This window comes from Poecilia formosa, unplaced genomic scaffold (genome assembly GCF_000485575.1).
Source record: "Poecilia formosa unplaced genomic scaffold, Poecilia_formosa-5.1.2 Scaffold638, whole genome shotgun sequence".
NCBI lineage: Eukaryota > Metazoa > Chordata > Actinopteri > Cyprinodontiformes > Poeciliidae > Poecilia > Poecilia formosa.
In genome coordinates, this window is record NW_006800577.1 from 132,514 (window position 1) to 152,842 (window position 20,329).

Genomic DNA, 20,329 nt, shown 5'->3' on the forward strand with positions numbered 1-20,329 from the left:
AGGAAGACCTTCCATCTTCCAGCTTGGTCAGCAATGATGAGTTGAAGCAACGTTAACCAGCGCACCTCTGTCGAGTGGCATTAAACGTGGAAAAAAACAAATGTTTCTTCCAGATGTAAAATGTAAAACTAAGCTGGTAGGTCACAGGCTGAAGGAGGATATTCACATAATTTCTGTTTTTTATTATTTGATGGGTGTGTCTTGTACTGAGTTTTATTCCGAATTAGATGTAATATGCCTTTTGCTGTGTTATGATATTAAATTAGTGTTCTCCTAATTCCCCATTCTAGTATGACCAGCAGAGTGCAGCTGAAGCAGGACAGGCTTGTAGGTCTTACTGATTCCTCCAGCTGCTAGAGAGGATCAGAACATGAGGATGGAGAGACCAGCAAGTGTTGAGTCAGAGAAGGTCAGGTAGGGAAGTAATTGTTGCTTTTAGGGGCCAGGTGTGTTTGACTAAATATATTTCTCCAAGTCAGTTTATTATTTGTTTTAAAACTAATACCTCTTCTTCTATGTTACATTTTTTGCATTATTTTTAGTACAGATAATCGGCGTACTGTACTGTGTCTGCTAGTGGTTTAAATTGATTTCAGCTACATTCAAAAAAGTATTCAGATTTTAACTGGATCATCACAACATTGACTAACGTTTTATTTACAATTAAGATCTAAAAACCAGAGGACCAGATACGCAAAAATCTACCTGCAGACTTTAAGCAGCTACCCTGACACTGCAGTGATCCGGGCTGAGCCGCTCTTCCTCTCTCCTCCAGTGACGGGTTTTCATCACCAGTAAAGACAAACAAGTTTGACATCCGAGTAACTGCTGGAAAGTTTATTATATATTTTCAGTGCTCATTTTGTTATACTGTTTGGACTTACAATAAAATGTAATCTCTTTTGTAATACTCTGGATTTCACAAACCTTTTTCCCTCATTATGTGAAGTATTTGCATGTAATTCGCCCTTCATGCGAGATATTAAAATGAAACACTTTCAAGTAATACCAGCAAAGAAATCTGAATATGAAGTAATATGCAATTAGTAAAATAATACAATAATATACTGAATAAGGCTGGATGATATGACTGAACAATTTTTTTCATAACAGATTTAATTTTAGTCACCCTCAATATCTTTTCTAAAACAAAATACAGAAAATACTTTCACAAAGTGGCTTTATTTCTATCATTCCTCTTGAGTTGTATAATGGAGTGTTATGGTCAGGTTACTAGTATTTTTAATTATGCAGTCATATTAGTATCATAAAGATATTGTGATGTTTTTGTTTTGTAAAAAATTATTTTTATGTTTAAAAAGTTTTTAAGATTTTTTGTTTGACATTTTTTTGTTTGATTTTTTTTTGATTGAATAATTGTGAAACAAATCTAACTCCATACGTAGACTATCTGTGGATTAAAGTCTGCTCAGCTCTCAGCTTACTACCTGCAGTAGGTAGGAAACATATAGACTCTAAAGTCATAGAAAAACAATGTAGTGATTAATTTAACCCCCCTGAATTCTTCAAATTAGACTTGAAAAGCTTAAATTTCTCCATGTGGACATGTATTAATGTTTAACCAGGATTGGAGAAGTTAGGCCTGGCTACTGAGAAAAATAAGCTGACGACGAAACTGAGTGATTTTTGGTGAGTTTGACTCTTAATTTAGTAAAGGTAAGTGTGCCGGAGACTGAGAAGACATTTTGGAAATCGTCAGAACGAATCATCTGTTGTCAGAGCGGGTACAAACTGGTGTAGGGTCAGTACAGAACCTCCAGAGGCAAACATTGGGTACACACAGTCCAGTATTTTGTATAATAAGCAACATATCTGTTGAACATTTCAGTGTGTGCTCTTAATGAACATCATCATGTTGTTGCTTCATGCACTGACATTTTCTAATTTATTTTCTTTAAATAGCTAAATTTGCAGAGGCAAAATGGGTGTATTTCAGTGGTAGCTTCTATTATGTTTCTACAACCAAGAAGTCCTGGCACAGCAGTCAATATGACTGCCGGTGGCGAGGAGCCGACCTGGTGATCATCAGCAGCAGAAAAGAAGAGGTTTGTATGCTAATATTTGTTTCTGTGGAGCATATAAGTACAGTGTATTCGTCAGTTTATAAGACAACATAGTTCCCAATCAGAAAGTTTTACAATTTGACGGTCTGTGCCCAGAGGAAAGGATCCATGGGTCATAGTGCAGCCTGTGGAGAGTCTATGTCACGTCTAACCATGTGTATCTTTACTTTCCATAATTATTGTTTGGTCAAACATAATGAACAACCTGAGAGCTGAAGAAAAGTTCATTTCTGTCAAACAGTTTTCTTGAGAAATTTTCATTCAACATGGCTGAATCTCCAACAAGATGTTTAAGATCCCCTGTCTTACATTGTTACTGCATTGTGTCTGCATTCACAAAGAGATCCAACTCTACAAGATGTATTGCCAGGATGTTTTGTAGCACTAAACAATCAAAAACAAATGTTTTTGAATTTTTGCTAAGCATGCTTTTTGCTGCAGAGCAAAAATAGTTATTGAATTTATTTAAACGAGGGTTTCTAAAAGCAGTTCTGTTCAGTTTTTGCACCAAGACATGACTCAGTTTATTTAAAGAAACAATAAAGTTAACCTGCAAATTTGTGGGACATTCTGTTGGATTAGAAAGTCAAGCAAAGCTACACTGATGTTCTGGATGTTGCTTCAGCTGTGCGATGTTTAATTATTTATATGCCTGTTTGTGTGATCCAGGAATTCACAAGGATGTTTCAAAAGAGGGCCTGGATTGGTCTTACTGACAGAATACGAGAGGGGTCGTTTAAATGGGTGGATGGGACTGCGCTAACAAGAAGGTTCTCACATTAATGTTCATTCTAATTCAACCATAAAAGGACTGTGATAGGTTCTTCACAGTTACATGCTACATATATCAACCAGAGGTTGATGTTCTTTGCCTAAAACTTGTTAATCTCTTTTTTATTTCAGCTGCTGGCGCTTTGGAGAACTTAACCAATTTAAAGGCAGAAATGAGGACTGTGTGGAGATAAAGAACTTTGACTCTGAACGCAGCTGGAATGATGCTCAGTGTGCAAACGAAAACTACTGGATCTGTGAAAAGAACTTTGATATTTAACATAAACAAAAGTTTTCTGTTTGGAGCCTATTTTATCTTAAGTAGTTTATAAGACAAAAATATAATGCTGTGATTTCCGCTTGTCCCACAGAGTATCTGCTTTAGTTGTTCTTTGAGTTCTAAATTGATGTAATCAGAACAATTCAAGAATGTGACAGATGACTTTTTATTGCCTGTGTGTGTGTGTGTGTGTGTGTGTGTGTGTGTGTGTGTGTGTGTGTTTTAAAAATCATTTTCAATTATAAGCAAGCAAAATAAAAAAAATATTTTAAAAAAAGCATAATCTTTTACTGTTTAAAATACATTATAACAAAAGCAAAAAATATTTAGGTCTACAATATTCTAAAGACATATCACGATACGAAAGTTTTGCAGCTCCAAGATTCCACTCGGAATGACCTTTTTTTTATGTATATATATAGACACTTCCTCTAAATCTCCCTCTGCAATATGGCGAGATTGTTGACGTGCCAAATGAATGTGCAGCGCACTAGCGACTCGCGCGATGAAGTGACGTATTGCAAAGGGTCAATATCCATAGAAACCAGTAGGGGGCGGTAGACAGCACATCATGCTTTACTTCCTCAAACAAAGAATGAGCTAACGTCCAATCAAACAAGACCTCAGTTTTGAATGTGAGCTGATACCGAAAAAAAAACTTCAACACCGATACCAGTTTTTCGGGTCAGGTTTGGCAATTTGGGACTTCGCCCCCTTTTTTGGCTCATCATCCGTTTTCAAGCCCCAGCCATCTTTTTTTCGACAGTTGTTTCATGGGAACTCAGGAGGGAGACAGAAGTAAGGCTACCACGACTTTCTTTCTGACTGAAAGCTAGCGACACGTAACGCTTGCGGCTAAAGTTTGGTTTCTGGATGGCTAATGTTGTCGCTTCTTACAGCTGGACTAACGTTCATTGTAGATATATATTTATTATAGTGATAACAGGTCGCCGTTTAGCCTTATCCCATAAAGTTCCTGTTAGCAACCATTAGCAACGTTAGCTTGCTACTTTTCAGTTTACTCAACCGGCAAAGTTTGAGGAAAACAGCGTTAGAGAAGGCACCAATGTTGCATGCAGATGTGTTTTCTCACAATCAATACTGGTGTCTTTTAGAACAAAACATGTCAATAAAACCTTTAGCCTGAAACAGTAGTTAGTGTGACGAAATTAGAGTAAAGAAGCAAGCCAGTGAGGTTGTGCAGTTAATAACTGTGTTAGACCGATTTATTAAGGATAGTTTAAGGAGCTGATGAATGAGGAAGAAACTTAGCGAATGAGAGGATTGGCAACAGGAAGTGAACAGGAGGCTGGCTACATTGAAGGTATGTCGGAGAGAATATAGGTCCTACAGATTTTTAACAATATAATTTTAGTGAGGGAGTCTGTAGGAGATGATGAAGCTTACTGCTGATCCTCATGAGGTTGCGATCTGCAGAGCTGGAGTAACTAAGAAAAGATCCAGTCATACCACCAAGATGTGAGAGAGTAGTTACTGAATCTAGTTATAGAAGAGACTTTTATTTATTTTGACTTTATTTGTGGCGATTAGTGAGATGCTGTTTAGTTTAATTCAAAGTAAGATGACAACAAATGTAATGTCTGGAAGTGCTGATGAAGTATGCAAAACGGTGTAGTTTGCAAAAGTATCCATACACATTGACGTTTTCCCCCAAACTTTGCAATGTTATAGTCAGGATTTTAGATGATAAACCAAGTTGCACTTCAATATATTTGGGAAGTAGAGGGAAAAATGATACGTAGTAGGAAACTTGGTAGGATCAGCTTTTGTCACAAGATTTGGAAAAATTTTATGCTCCAACACTGATTTAAAGCTGCAGTGTGTAACATTTCTAAAACATTTGCTTTCTACACATTTGCTAAAACTATCACTATACCATGACAGTATGGGATGAGACAGAGAATGTGTAAGAGAGAGAAAAAAAATGTGCTTCCCCCAGAAATGCACTGCTCTGAACAAAAACAACCAATGGGAATGAAGAGGAGGGCCTTAGCGCTGTCAATCATGCTAGTGCTTGTGTTTCTTTGAATACTCAGGCTAGTTAGCATGGCCACCAATGACAGCGAGTAAGTTGTTTTCCTGTAACGGTAAGTTGTTTCTCCACCATTAGCACTTTGAGCAGAGTATACATGAACATGATTGACAGCGTGATGCATTTCTGTGATGCAGTGGAGGGGGACGATTTTTTTATTTATTTATTCAGAGATTATCTAATGCCGTACTGTCACAAATTGGTGATAGTTTTAACAAATAAGTAAAAGAACATTTTTTAAAATAAAAGTTATGTACTTTCTTCCTCCCCTCTCTGCTGTGGTTATTGGTCCTTCACAGATCAGCTAGATTTACACAAATAGTCAAATAAATGCTAATGGTCTCTGCTTTTAACTATTTATTTATGCGCTACTCAAATTATTGAAATTTTTATACTACCATAAATACACTTCTTCTTAAAAAAAATCCATAGTATGTGTTTCCAGTTTTATTCATATTGTATACTGATATTACTGAACAGCCAGTTTATCTTATTGAGTAAAACAAGCAAAAAAAAAAAGATCGGTATTAAATAGCAATAGACATAAATAAATAATCAAGAAAATGTAAAAGATTTGACCCTTTAGTTGTTTTTTAGAAAATACAGCTGTGTCCACAGATCTGAAGCTCGGTGGGAAAAGAGTTCCTGGGGCTGTTGGTGTGAAATCTCAGTCAGCTTCTGTTTTCGGCGCCAGTCACAAGATTAAAGAACCTGCAGGGGCCAAATGGACCCAAATGTTCTGAAATATTCAGTGTCTATAAAAAGATTTCACTCTCTTTGACTGTTTTACTGCTTTTACAAACCAGTCATAGTTTACAAAATACACCTTTTTTTATACGAAAGACATTACACAAAAAGTGAAAACCAATTCCCACCAAGTAATGATAGTTAAATAAAAGTATGTAGCATAAAATAAGCGACTGCATAAATATTCACCCCCTTCAAGTCAGCATTTAGTAGATGGACCTTTGGTTGAACGTTTTGAAACTGTTAGCCAGACCTGGTGATGTATATGACCAAAACAGAAGTGGCAAAGAGCATATTACAGGAGCAATCTGGTGCAGAAGTTTGGAGAATTTTGAGGAGTGTGAAGCTAAGATGGTTTGAGATAATGGAAAAGTTGGAAGAATGTGGAGCTGAGTGAGAGAGAGAAAGAAGGAAAACCACGTAAAAGGTTCATAGATTGGATAAAATGGAAATGAATCGAAAAGAAGTGATGTTCCTGATGCTAAAACTAAGCCTTCCCTGTCATCTATTATTGAACAAACGTAATCCTCTGTCTGAGAGTTACATAAAAGAGTTACATAAACCTTAAAATCCAGACAAAAAAAACAAAAACACGTTGTGCTTAAACAGGATTGCTGTTCTGGACTTGGTTGTCGTTCAGCGAGACATTCTGATCTTCTTTTCTACCAGCAAACCCTCCTGACTCATTATTTCCCCTTTTTCTCTGCAGACTGGGTTGATGTGGCAAACAATCTGCTCAGCAGGTGTAACGTAAACCTGAAGTTGAGCACATTGTCGGAGTGCGGGCCGGATGTTTTCGTCACTTTGTACGAGACGATCCTCGGGGAGACGGTTCCAGGTAAAATCAGACTCCTGGGCAGATGGAATACTTCTGGAGACTCTCCGATAATCTGGTGTTCATCGGTGGCCACGTTTTCTCGAGACTTTGAGTTGTTAAGATGGTTGATCCGGGTTGTCACTGGCAAGAAAGGTTATAGAATAATATTTCCTGAATCGGATGCTTGTTAATTCTTGCCTTACGCAACATGTTTACGTTCTAAACATGTTGCAACCTGCTGCAAAGTGTCATCTGAACACAGACTCAGACATGCAGCATACACAGCTGTTCCTTCCGGTAAGCAAGGGCTGCAGCTTCTGATTATTTTAGTTATTGATTATTCAATTGATTTTTTTTTACCATTAATCAAGAAAAAATTGGCACATTAATCACATTTTTCATTCTTTCATTTAATCATATTTTATACAATATTAGAAATGTGTTCAAAAATACAAATAAAGAAAAAAGTTAATTCATTTTTCAAATAGAAAAAAAAATATATTTTACTGCCTAAAATGCACAAACATAACATTCAATTAGCGAACACTTGATCATTTGTTACAAAGGACGAATTTGCAGCAAAAAAAAATACTTTCCATAATGTAAGAAGCTCACACCTTTCTGCTTGGCTTATCAACATCTATACAGTGAAGTTTTGATCTGTTTGCTTTTCTGAATGACCGATTAATAATTGGATAGCAAAAGGTGCTTAGGAGATTGTCTCTTTTACAGAATATTAACCGGGTAAAACTAAAAATGCCACTTGAGGAGTTCTGGGTAGAACATATTTACAGACAAAGAAGGTTTTTCCTCTTAAATGCAAAATGTATGTATTTTTTCTACAGTTTTGCCTTAATCACGCCTCTGAATATGTTGACGTTTCAGAGGCCTTGTATTGATTCTGTACACTCCAGTTAATGAATAATCAATTACTATATGTGAGTAATCAATTCATCACGATTAATCCGATTAATCGTTTCAGTCGTACTGTAAACGGTTGAGGAAAGAGATCAAGTGGAAGTCCAGAGTGATGTCTTCAAATTAAATGCACAGATCTCTTGGTCGCTGGTTTTGAGTTATGCCGATTTGCCTTTTTTTCTTCTTCCATGTTTGCGTTTTAGATTATATTGCATCAGCGAACAGTCAAGAGGACGATGTCCACAACGTTCAGTCTGTGATCGACTCTCTGTCTCTGGATTACCTTCAGATCAGCCTCTCACACATCACAGGTACAGAAACGAAACGACACACACACTCCATATTTCTAGATTTGTTTCATGTCTCTTCAACTGAGGGCTGGGTTTTTTAATTAATCGGCGCATTAAATCACTTACAGCAGGGGTTGACACAGTGGGGGTTACGAAATGATTTTCAGAATAACACGGATGTGACCCTTTAGATGTACGGAGAGCCAAAACAGACAAAATTAAATAAATAGATGAATTGTGAAGTAAATAAATGTACCTTTGAATGTCTCATTGAACAATGAAATACACTTGTTAAATGATGAAATTAAATGTATAATATTTGTCAATTAAAAACTGTATATTATACTGTATGTTTCTCTTGGTTTATGTGTGACTAGCTAAAATGAAATAATTCTATTTATCGTCTCTGTCGATGTTATTTTGAGGATCACGGGATGGAAAGTTGAAGTCCTGACTTCTGGGAACATCTAGCGGCTCTAACTCACCGAGTTTCTGTCTGCAGGAGAAAATGTTGTCAGCGGAGACAAAGAGTCGATCAAGAACCTCCTGGAAATCTTCGACGGCCTCCTGGAATACCTCAACGAGGAGCTAAACGAGGAGACGCAGAACGGTGCCACGCGTATGTTTGTCTTTTCTCATCAGATTTATTAATGATCTGCAGGTTTACCCTTTTAATAAAATCATTTTCGTTGGCGATTCTGTCTTCTAGTGCAATTTTGAGGATTTAAATCGGTATTGTCGTTTGGTTTTAAACTCGTTTGCATTTTTGCTTTTCTCATTTTTTCTTCTGTTCGTTCTCTAAGTAATCCGTTCTGTTCTCGTCTTCAGTTGAACCTAATGACCCCCAAAACGAGGATGAAGCTGATGAGAGCAAGAAACCGGCCAACCTGGAGACGCAGCAGGAGAGGAGATCAGTTTCACCCAGTGTAGAGTAAGAGCTTCTCTGATGAAACAAGAGCTGCAACTAACGATTAATTTAATAATCAATTAATCTATTGATTATTCTGACGCTCGAGTAATCAGATTTAAAAAATGGCCCAGTCTACAGATTTTTCAGTTAACCACTTAAGTCTTTTTTAATGCAATATTAGAAATTCATTGAAAGATACAAATAATCAAATTCCTTTTTAAAATGTAAAATAGACATTTTATTGCCTAAACTCCTTTAGTAAATCTCAATTAGCTAAAGCTCAAACTATCTCAATGTCTGTATACATTTAGCAGGTGAATTATTAATCACCTGCTAAATTAGTTGACGATTATGTTTTGTAATTGATTAATCTGATTAATTGTTTCAGTCCTAAAGGAAACTGTTTTTTCTCACCTTAGATAATTATGACTCATTATTTTGAGGCCGGTTTTGGCTCTGGAGGCTAATTTAAACTCCCTCCAGGCCACAAAATGTATTAAATTAAAAATTAATTTATTGTGATTTTATTTGGTTTACCTGCTCAACAATAAATAATTTTTTTATAAAATCTGTACGTCATTAAAGATCCAAAATAGTAAAGGGGCTTCAGATGTTGCCTCACTAAAATAAAAAAAAATAAAAATATTTTTGAGTCACTAATTGTTTTGTGTTTTGCTCGAAAAATCTTTCCGACTCTTAACTTGTGGTCAGGGGCCGGAAAAAAAATATTTGAAGTGCCACAAATGGCCCACGAGCCACAGTTTGAACACCCCTATTATAAGGAAACTTATAACATCATTAAAGTTTTACATGTTGACTTGATTGTACAGATTTTGGTTGAATTTGTAGGAAGGGATGTTTCTAATTAGTTTCCTCAGAGCCTCTGGCTGACCGTGGGGTTTGCAGCTCATGACTCGGAGCGCCGCTCTGCTTTTGACACAACAAGCCGCCTGCAGCAGAGTCATTACTGAAGCCACTCAATGGAAAATGTTCACACGCTCACATCTTGTTCACGTTGAAGAATAAATGATTTTAAAACACATCTAATGCTAAACTTCTTTTTTTTTATTTCAAGTTTTGTAACTGTATTATGAAACTTTTCTCTTGACTGACTCTGGTTATATTAAATTGGTCAGCCTTGGTGCAGCTTTCTCAAAGTTTTCTTTGTGATGTGATTAGCTAGAAAAACAACCAGACCTGTTTTCCAACTCGAGGTTTTAACTTCTTGATAAAACCTAATGAGTCAATTCTATATTACAAAGCAGCTGCATGTTTTTTTTTATTAAACAGTTCTGACTGATTTAAGCTCAGGGAAGCTGAGATAATAGATGTTTTAACCTGGGGGAAAAAAATAGTAACACAATGTCTCATTTGCAGAAACTCAGAGGAAACTGGATTGGCTGGTGAGGTCAAAGGATCGGATCAGACGCTTACGGCCAAACAACAAGGTCAGTCCATGCTAACTGTGATTTTAAAAAGGGTTAGGGTTTTCTTTCTTTGCATTTTTAGCCGTGTCTGAATTGTTGCAGTATTTAACATGGTGTTTGTTTGTTTTTTTTTTTTTGTTTTTTACCAAAGCAAATGTAAAAAAATAACAGAGAAATTTATGTTTTTGTGTCTGCATGGCAGAACCGGCCGTCCCTCCTCTGACGTCAGGCGCCGTCGAGGGAGCGCCGCACCAGGACCAGATGTTCTCCGCCATCCCGCTGCAGCCGCCCAGCCAGCGGGACACGCCCCACGCTCCCGGCCGCCCCATCAGAGCCGCTTCCCTCAGTCAGGGATCCACCGAGGAGACCAATCCTGACATAACACGGGTTGAGGTAGAATGTGACCGCAGTAAATATACGGTGATATTTAGGCTACTGCTTCAAAAACGATGGGGGGGCTCATTCCGTTTTCCCACAATCTCACTTCCTGTTTCTGCGACGCAGCACATTAACGGAAGGATGTGAAAATGCTGACGCAACCTAAGCGATTCGTAGAAAGAAGTTGGTTTAAAACCAACTTTTACTTTCATTAAAACCTTTATAGAAGTTTGGCATTACTCTTAAAAATTTCTTTTTTTTTACTTGTTTATCTTCTTACGCAATAAGTTTGTGTTTTTAGCCGTTTTTTCACCAGTATTTTTAAGTTGTTTTGCCACAGAAGAGAGGAAGCGCCTCACTTCCACCGTAAACGGGCCGGGTCCCGTAACACATCTGACCTTTTTACTGTGGATGTTTGTTTGCAAAGCTTAACGTGAAGCCTGATGTTACGACAAGGCAAATAAATACAAGCCAAAGAGTCTCCAAAAACTTCAGTCTGAAGTGTTTTCGTTCTTTGACTCGTCAAATCTAATGCGTTCCTTGTTTGTTTTTTTCCTGAAATTGCTGTGAAGAAAAGGAAACCTTAAAAATGCATTCAGCAATAAACTGTCGCTTTTTTGTTTTGTTTGTAATCTTAATCTGAATTTCTGTTTCTCTGTCACAGGACTCGAAAGTGACAACAGAGACTCTGACCAACGGGATCATGTCCCCGGTGCACTGCCTGTCTTCAGGTGAGCAGAAACACCCAGACTGTTTTGGAGAGCAAAAAGGTCGGGTTGAGTTTGTCGGTGATCACTTCCTGGTTTGATCTCCAGGTGGAAGCGACGACTCTGCCTCCAGCCGGCGGCGGATTGCGGCAGAGATGGAGGGAGAGACACTGGAGGTAGGAGATAAGGTTTAAATCTCTGCTCAAGATCCCCCCGGCAACCCCCCCCAAAAAATTGTCTGTTGTATTAAACCAAATCACACCAAATTCTGCCGTTTCATAGCCGACCAACGGGGGTCCGAGGAGGGTGTTGTTCCGCACCCAGCCCGATGTGCTTTTCCTCACCCTGCGGGACGAGGTGTCGGCCATCACGCCTTCGCCGCCGGACACCGATGAGGACGGGGAAGTTCTGAGTCATATCCAAAGATTTAAGGACCGAGGAACAAGTCTCAGAACAAGCACAGACATTGGGTGAGAATTTTGCTGTAGGGGACAAAAAAACCCCATCACATTAATTACAGGGTTCCTGGACAATGTAGTGATGGATTCATACTGCAAAAATCTAAAATCTTACCAAGGATTTTTGGCCCAGTCTCTAGCGCAAATATCTTAGCACACATGAAATAAGACAAAATTAACTTACAAGTAACTTTTCAGCAAGATATAGGAGTTTGTTTTAAGCTGATAATTCCTTAATTTTGGTGAAAAACTACTGGTTCCACAGGCAGATTATTTCACTTATAACATCGTTAGCATCCCATAGCTAACATGGGAAAAATGTCTTGTTTTAAGTGAAATAACCTGCCAGTGCAACCTGTTCTTATTTTAATCAACATTATGAATTATTGATTTAAAACAAACTCATATATCTTGCTGAAAATCTATTTGTAAGTTACTTTCTCTTAATTCAAGTGTAATATTTTCTCTAGAATCTAGATTTTAAAAAAAATTCAGTCAGACTTTGTATAGATTCACTCTCCAAATATTGTTGATCATTTCTCCATCCGCTCTACCATAAATCCATTTATCCATCCGTTTGTTTGCATGCTTCTGTTTTTAAAGTTAAAATATCTCAAAGAATTTGTTGCGAATCAGAATCTGGGAAACTGTGGACTGTTGGCCATGAAAAACATGTGGAAACCGTGTAAATAAACCCAACATCGCCGTCCGTCTCGTCTCTTGAAATAAGCAGGACGGTACCGGAGAGTCCAGAAGAGTCTCTGGCTTATCGGAGAAAAAGGAACAAGGAGGCGGAAGAGGAGCTGCATCACATATCTGAGAACCTCTCTCATCGCCTGGAGGAGCTGGATCTGGTGTGTGCACATGTCATCTACACTTGAATTTGATTTGGATCAGTAGAACAACCAGCAGCTGCTGCGTTATCACTGTTCTGTGTTAGCTCTATTAACACTGGAGCTGCACTCTCTGTTTTTTTGCAGAGAACTGTAAAGAACACCAGCATAAACGGTGCAAAATGTATCTAAACGTGTCTCCAGCTTTATTCAAGGCCAGATAAGGAAATTAGAGAAACAACAAGAGATTAAGAAGTACTGCTATCCCAGTAATTAGCTTGTTTCTTTTAGAAGTTATGAGAGGAAATTTGAAATACAAAGATAAAGCGACTCATCCATTTTTAAAGTCTGAAACAATAATAGTGACTTCTGTAGATGATGTCATTCATCTGGTTTCATTGATAAATAGAGCAGAGTGTCGTCAGCGTAGCGGTGAGGACCGACTGATTTATAAAACTGAGTTTCATATTTCAACTTCGACTTTCATTGAAATATTTAGTTAAAAGCTTTTAATTATGTTTTAATCAACCCCACACTCTTCAATAATACAACAGCAAGATAAATATAAGATTCAATTTTAGGTCAAATTAGATGTTTTTAAAATGTCATTTTTGTTTATTTTTTTAAATTAAAATTTAAAATACTGTATTACCTCTGTTATTTATACTGTATATAAAGTCTATGCGCCTTTCCACCCATCCTTGTTTGCCATCATTTTTAAAAGTGTGGCTCCTTGAACAGAAATGATGAGTCCGACAAGGTAATTTGTACATTTCGGCGAACGTTTTAGTAGAAATCGTACAGAAAACAGACGAGTGGGAACAAAATTAAATTTCTGCCATCACTCTTAGAAACATAAAATAAAATGACATAAAATCAAACAAATGTATGGTTTCTGGAGTAGTATGTTTTTTTTGTTTGTTTTTTTTTTTTTATATATGTTCTTGTGACGTGCTTCAATTCAAACAATAAACTGTGTAGATGCTGAAACGAGTTCTGGGAGAAAGCGACGGGTCCCACAGCAGCGGCAGCGTCAAGAGGACCCGTCGGAAGCACAGAGGTTACAGTTTCACCCACGAGACAATCGTTTTTATCAGCCTTTAGAACCACCTCGTATGTACAGCCGTGCACTGAACTGGGACGTTTCTTCCAGGAAAACCTGATCCTGACAAGCGGAAGGCCTCCCCCTCTCCTCGTCGGGAACGTCGCTCCGCACACGGCCAGCTGGAGGAGGCCATGGCGGAGGCGCTGAGCCTGGACGACGGGAAACAAACCAACCTGCAAGTTCCTCATCATTCGAAACGAGGCGAGTCGCACCACAGGTCGTCTCAGAGGAAGGTGCGTTTCTGTTCAAGTAAAGAAACGAGACTTGCTTCACACGAAGCAACGCGTTTTTGGCTTTTTAATCATTTCCTGTCGATAAAACCAAACCTTTTCAGCATCTGGAAAGTGAAGCTTACGAAGAGGAGCTGAGAAGGTGTGAAGAGAGGGAACGGACTGAACTCCAAATAGCACGCAGAGGAGCTCAGAAGGCTGTAAGTCCAAAATGGAAACGCACACGGCTTCAATATTATTATTTTTTTTAGTTTCATCTATAATGTTTAAAGTAAAGAACTTTTGAGAAATATATAGAGGAAATAGTCTTAGAAGTGAGATTTCTTCTTTTTTTTTTATTTTGCTATTAAGCTGTTTCTTCAGTCATAATAAACCTGCTATCAAATATTTAAGAGGGAAAGTATTTTCAAACTTTTCCAGTATTAATAATACTACCTGAACTACAATGGTTGCCATGGGTTACCCAGGCAGATACTGATGAGAAAACATCATTACAGTAACGTTTAACAGGGTTATCACATTTTGATGCGTCGTTTGTCTCTGTGTGTAGGAGCGAGAGTACAGAGAGGCCATTCTGAGAGACGTTTCTCCATCACCCAAACCGTCTCCTGGCAAAACAAAGACTCAACAGAAAACACAAACAGCAGCACAGAGACGCTTCGAGGTGCCCAGGAAAACTCCATCACGTAAGTCACACCCCGTCACCTCTGACCTCATGTTAGCGTCAGGCTGGTGTTTTGGAAAATGCCCAGCTCTGAAATGTTTACTGCTACATCTGTGTGTATCAGCGGGTGTCCCACAAGGCTCTGGTCTAGGTTCAGTTATTTCTATGAGTGACTTAGTGTGTGGACAGCGTGACGCTTTCCATGCTAATTTAGTGATTCAAGGTCTACAAAAGGGTGTTTATTCCACAAGTATAACGTAGATGTTATAAAGCAGAGACTTTTCTTCCCGTCTCCCTCCACCCAGTGAGAATAAGGGAGAACGAGCTGCTCCCTTTGCTGCGGGAGGAGCTGCCTCACCTTCACGTCTCTCCTCACGCTTTGGGTCGAATGTGGGAGCAGCAGATGCAGCAGGTGGACAAGCTGCACGCCGTGTCGTCCTCACGCCATCCACATCATCACAAACTCTGCAAGCAGGTCAGAACGAGTCCAACAAGTGAGATTTTTTTTTTAGCTCAGATACATGGGAGTCTTGAACGCTCCGACATTAGTAGCAATTTAAGCGTGTTATTACTGCACAGGACAGCTGGGCACGGGCTAATTCCTGGGTTCCCAAGAAAACATTCCAGATTGTGTCTTTCTCTTTTCTGTTCCTCTTAAAATAAACGGTTGCAGCCAATGCTTTAAATTTAGATCAATCAGAGGAAGGAAAGAAACAAGGAAGGAAAAGAGGGAAAACCTGAAGAAAGAGTTTCACAAGGAAGGAAGAGACAAAGATTGAGAACAGGAAGGATGAGTCATGACAGAAAGGAAGGGAAGAAAAAGGGATGGTGAAGAAGAAAAGAAGGGAGGATGGAGCAGGACACAAGGAAGGAAGGAAGGATTAAGGGAAGTCAAAGGGATAAAGGACACATTTAAACTGTAAAATGGGAAATACAGATGTAGACCTGTCACAATAAGCAATTAAGCAATCGAATGATGAACATAAAATGACATCGATCATCTTCCTTCTGATTATTAATATTTTTTGAAGGACATTTAATTTATGCTTTCTGGTGTGTGCTTTTATTTATGTTTTATTCATTATTTCTGCTCGTCATTTTTTAATTTGGATGTTTAAAATATCTTCCAGTTCCAGTGTTAGGTGATTTTTATTTATTTATTTTTACAAAATTACAGTTAATTGGTCTTTATCAGAGAGTGAGCTGACATTTTTATGCCTATATCAGTATGTTCCTTGAAAGTGGTCTCAAAACGTCAACATTACCGCAACTCAGTTTGTCGTTAAGGGAACTTTATTGTGACAGGCCTAGTCAAATCCATACTTTTCCAGGAACCCAGAACAATTTAAAGAGTTTCCAACAGACGGACGGACAGAGTGACCGTCTCCCTCTGACTGCTGCTGGTTTCTATCAGCTGTGTAAACCTTGTCATCTGGGTTTATTCCAGAGCACAAAGCGATCAATACAATCCCTCAGATTGGCTCTATTCAATCAATCTGACGGATGCGTTGGGCATGAACTCCTCCTTGTCTTTCAGCTGGAGGAAGCTCAGAGGAAACACGACCTGCTGGTGGATCTGGTGAACAGAGACCAGGACCACAACAGGCGGCTGGTGAGCATCACTGGAGCAAAGGCGTCCAAAACGCCCAACCAAGGCGTTCTGGCCTCCCGCTCTGACATGCAGGGAATCCTTTAAACCTCCTTTTCTTCCAGAGGGAGTTTAAGGAGCGGATCCAGCAGCAGAAGTCGGTGCAGAGCAAACTGCGGGAGCAGCGGCAGCAGATCGCCCGGGCCAAGAAGTACCACAACGACTACCATGTGCAGCACCGCGCCCGCCTGATGAGGGCGCGCACCAAGGAGGAGAAGGTGGGCCTTTAGCGTTTGTTATTCATCCTGATGCATTTTTCAACATGACCGTTTGGATTTATTGTCGTCGCGATAAATTCCAAATAATTCCAAGTGTGTGTGTGTGTGTGTGTGTGTGTGTGTGTGTGTGTGTGTGTGTGTGTACATAGATGTTTCGGCAGCTATTCGAGGAAGGTCTGGAGCTACAGAAGCTCCGGCTGAGGGAGCAGAGAGCTTATGCCAAGGAGCAGCAGCTGGAGCACCAGAGACGACAGCAGGACCAGTTTGAGTCCTTGGAGAACTACTACAAGGATCAGGTACGACACAAACACACCAGCAAATAACATCACTGGTAATTTTCATACATGTGTGACACGTTTTGTCTCTTTCAGTTTTCATTACTCGCTGAGAAACTCGCACATGAGCGGGAGGAGATCCAGGTCCGGAAAAAAGCTCAAGAAAAGGTAAACTCATTAGGAAGTAAAAAATATGTGTGTGTGTGTGTGTATATATATATATATATATATATATATATATATATATATATCAATCAGCATTTCTTTGAAATTAATATATTGCAGAACTACAGGTTCCATTTTTAAGACCTGACTGCTACAGAAATATCTGCCATAAATTTACAACAAAGTTTCATTTTTGTATTTAAAAGTCTGCCAAGAAAACAACTCAAAGTCTGAAAATTTAATTCTGTAAACGCTCCCAAATTGTAAGCACTTTCACGTGACGTCCAGCAGGGGGCCTTTGTGTCACTTCACAATTGGTCCGACGTATTTAAACTCGTGAATAAATCAGGAAACCCGATGAATCCTTCGTTCCTTGTTACAGGGAAAACTTAAGATACTTTCCCTGCTTTCATCTTTCCTCCTGTGTTTTTCCAGGCTCTGCTGAAAATGAAGCGAGAGCTGCGCTCCCGGATGGAGCGCGAAATAAGAGACCTGCAGAAAATCATCATCCAGAACGACGAGGACGACCACTTCCAGAACCTGGAGGTCCAGAGGCTGCGCAACCAGGTCCACATGGCCTCATTCCAGTACAACACCAGCTATCTCCACTGAGCGGGACAAAAAAACGAGGCCGGCTCGGGTCCAAATTGGCGTTTGCGTCGAAGGAAAGAGCCGCGTTGGATTTCTGCTATTCGCAACTCAACGGTACAAGAATCTAATGCACAAACCGTCTCAGGCATCTTTTTTTTTTTTTTTTAGATTTGCACAGAAAAGAACGTTACCGTTGTGAGAGCGAAATGTGAGTTTTGTTGAGGAATTTTACACACACTGACAAAACGTAGCTCTAGCTCATGTAGCTAACTGTTCCTCTCACCTCTGCTGCTACACCTGAACTTCAGACACTTTGGACCAAGTCCTCCTCCTCGGGTTTAACAACGTGTTGAATGAGAACGTTTTACCTTCCCCACTGCGGTCGTCTTGTGCTTTTATTGTAAAATAGTGACTTGTTCCTCCTGTTGCCAAATAAGGACCACAGACACAGAGTTGATAATATTGTCACACTGATGAGTCTTAAGGTTTTCTTCCTTTTACATGAAATGTCTTCCTTTTAATACTTTAACCATGCAAGTGGATTATTTATTTAACTTTAATGTTTGATTTTTAATTAACCTGGACTGATGTCTTAATCGCCAGGGGCAACGATAATCGGTCTGTTTGTGACTTCACTTTAACCTCTGCTTGATTGTGACTTTTCTACTTTTAACCAAATCCTGAAACGTGATGAATCAATGATTGTGCCAGCTGAACACCACACGGATTGTGTTTTTGTAATCCTGGAGCAAACATGTGTCCCCCCACCCTAACATCCATTAAATGTGTGGAATCACTGGTGGGAAAATGTGTCAAAATTATTTGCAAAAGGTGGAAATTTTGCTCTAAAGTTTAAATGGTAAGTGCCAAAGAGCAAAAATCCCCGCCACACCTGCGTGGGGCAGTATAGCGGCGACGATGAGGGAACAGCAGGAGAGAAAATACACAGAACTGTAAATCCGGTCGTTGTGGAGATTAAAGATGTTTCCCTCATTAGAGACAAAGTGAACGGGGAAAATTTCTCACAGCTTTCTGTGGCTTTCTCTACTGTTTAACCTCATCATTGGGACAAATTTGGGTCGACAGCCAGTCATTAAAAATCGTAAAACTGTATTAAATACATTATATAAATGTGAATAATTTAGCCAAATGTGTAAATCAATAAAAATGTAAATTTTTCATTTCTACATTTCCGGTGCTCTGGGTCAGTAATGATTTACAGACCCTGACTTCTGATTGGTCCAACCGCAGAGCGTTTTATCTGTAATCCAATCACGTGTTAGCTCATAACTTTGCCTCTGGTGACTGGCTTATGAATACAGCTGCTAGCTAAAAGTACGTAAATTAAACTTTTCAGTAAATATTACAGAAAATTACATTTGACAGAAAAAAAACAACTTGTATATTTTTATTTGAATGCTCAAACATACAAATGTTTAACTTTTTTTAATTATTATTATTATTATTATTGTGGCCGCTCTATAAAGAGTTCCTGTAAATGGGGTCTGTGCCTTTATAAAAACAGTCATCCAGAATTTAGTTTTACTTAAGAAGCACCCTGCAGACTTTGCAAAGCTACGACTGCTAGACACAGTCTTCGTTAACAGTAGGAGGGGGATAAAACAGGAACAGGCTTGATACAAAAAATAAAATAAGCTCCCAGTCTTCCTCTAACTATACTGGACAATGCTAGCGCTACAGTCTGCTTCCTCAATCAGCTGGCTGGTGTCCGTCCATTGGTGAAGTCTTTGTCGTCCTCGTCACTGAAGTTATCCGGCAGGTTGGTCCATGCGAATCTGTTCTTGCAGTAGCTGCACCTCTGGTCGACCACGACCTTCAGTCCGTAAACACGTTTTATGACCATACAGTTGCGGCCGCACCGCCGGCAGCACCTGAAGAGCTCCAGCAAGGACCACTCGTCAACCACGAACTCAGACGAGCTGAGGGGTTTCAGAAAACACACACGGGTTGAGTAAAGATGTGAGTAAATAAATTCTAAGTAGAAGGTCGCTGAAAGCTTTCAGTCTGGAGCAGCAAACCTTCCCAGATCCACCAGGTAGTGTCCATCACCCACACTCAGCGAGGTGGTAAATTCCTCATCGTCTTCAGCTGTACATGAACATATTTGTAATAATTATAACTTCCCTACGTAGATGTCATTATTTCACTATAAAAAAACAATTTAAAGTTAACTCACCATTATTTTCTGACTCATCTTGACAAGATGCAGCTTCTGCTTTCTGCTCCTTGACATAACAGAAGTTTTAAGGGAAAAAAAAAGAACAGATTTTGGAAATAACGCTAATTTTAAATACGTCTTTTGGACTGATTAAATGTAAAAAAGAAAAAAAAAGAAAGAAAATAGCCATTATACCGAATATACTCCATTCAATAAACTGGAGATATCTGAATGTGACCTTTAAAGTTGAAAAATTATAAAAAGTCTGTGTAAAAAAATTTGGTAACACTTTATTTGATAGGGTGTTTGTAAGACTGACATGGCACTGTCATAAGTATGATATAACACCTATTGTGAATATGAAGGAGTTTTTATGACTTGTGTCATTCAGTAAATAATGACACTTTTAATGCAAAGTTGGCACTTTTAAAATGGCTTTCAATGCAACTGTTAGAGCAACTCATCGCATTAAAGTGTCATTATTTACCAAATAACACAAAAGTAAGACATTCATAAAGACTCCTTCATGTTCATGACAGCTAAGTTATGTCATATTTATGACAATGTCATGTCAGTCTTAT

General features: G+C 38.9%; 1 protein-coding gene across 3 annotated transcripts; it reads left to right on the forward strand.

The window, feature by feature from the left end:
* Positions 1 to 3,692: 3,692 nt before the first annotated feature.
* Positions 3,693 to 18,372, forward strand: LOC103130478 (centrosomal protein of 95 kDa). Of its 3 annotated transcripts, none has more exons than XM_016665938.1 (21): positions 3,693 to 3,933; positions 6,645 to 6,773; positions 7,874 to 7,981; positions 8,463 to 8,579; positions 8,789 to 8,891; positions 10,248 to 10,318; positions 10,500 to 10,690; positions 11,340 to 11,406; positions 11,491 to 11,558; positions 11,665 to 11,852; positions 12,571 to 12,694; positions 13,655 to 13,733; positions 13,827 to 14,011; positions 14,113 to 14,208; positions 14,559 to 14,694; positions 14,978 to 15,147; positions 16,210 to 16,284; positions 16,386 to 16,538; positions 16,688 to 16,834; positions 16,910 to 16,981; positions 17,414 to 18,372. In XM_016665938.1, the coding sequence occupies exons 1-21, from the start codon at positions 3,909 to 3,911 to the stop codon at positions 17,588 to 17,590; spliced, it is 2,481 nt and encodes an 826-aa protein (XP_016521424.1). In that variant the 5' UTR covers positions 3,693 to 3,908; the 3' UTR covers positions 17,591 to 18,372. The 3 variants fall into 3 exon arrangements, with proteins under 3 accessions (XP_016521424.1, XP_007541939.1, XP_016521425.1); XM_007541877.2 differs by having other exon boundaries at positions 3,694 to 3,933; positions 12,574 to 12,694; XM_016665939.1 differs by having other exon boundaries at positions 3,694 to 3,933; positions 11,665 to 11,849.
* The last annotated feature ends 1,957 nt before the right edge of the window (positions 18,373 to 20,329 follow it).

Excerpts from the sequence above, each read along its gene's own strand:
- LOC103130478 (XM_016665938.1), top strand. The coding sequence starts at position 3,909 with ATGGGAACTCAGGAGGGAGACAGAA. Across the intron at positions 3,934-6,644 it reads AACTCAGGAGGGAGACAGAA|ACTGGGTTGATGTGGCAAAC; the intron begins GTAAGGCTACCA and ends TTTTCTCTGCAG. Across the intron at positions 14,209-14,558 it reads GCAGAGGAGCTCAGAAGGCT|GAGCGAGAGTACAGAGAGGC; the intron begins GTAAGTCCAAAA and ends CTCTGTGTGTAG.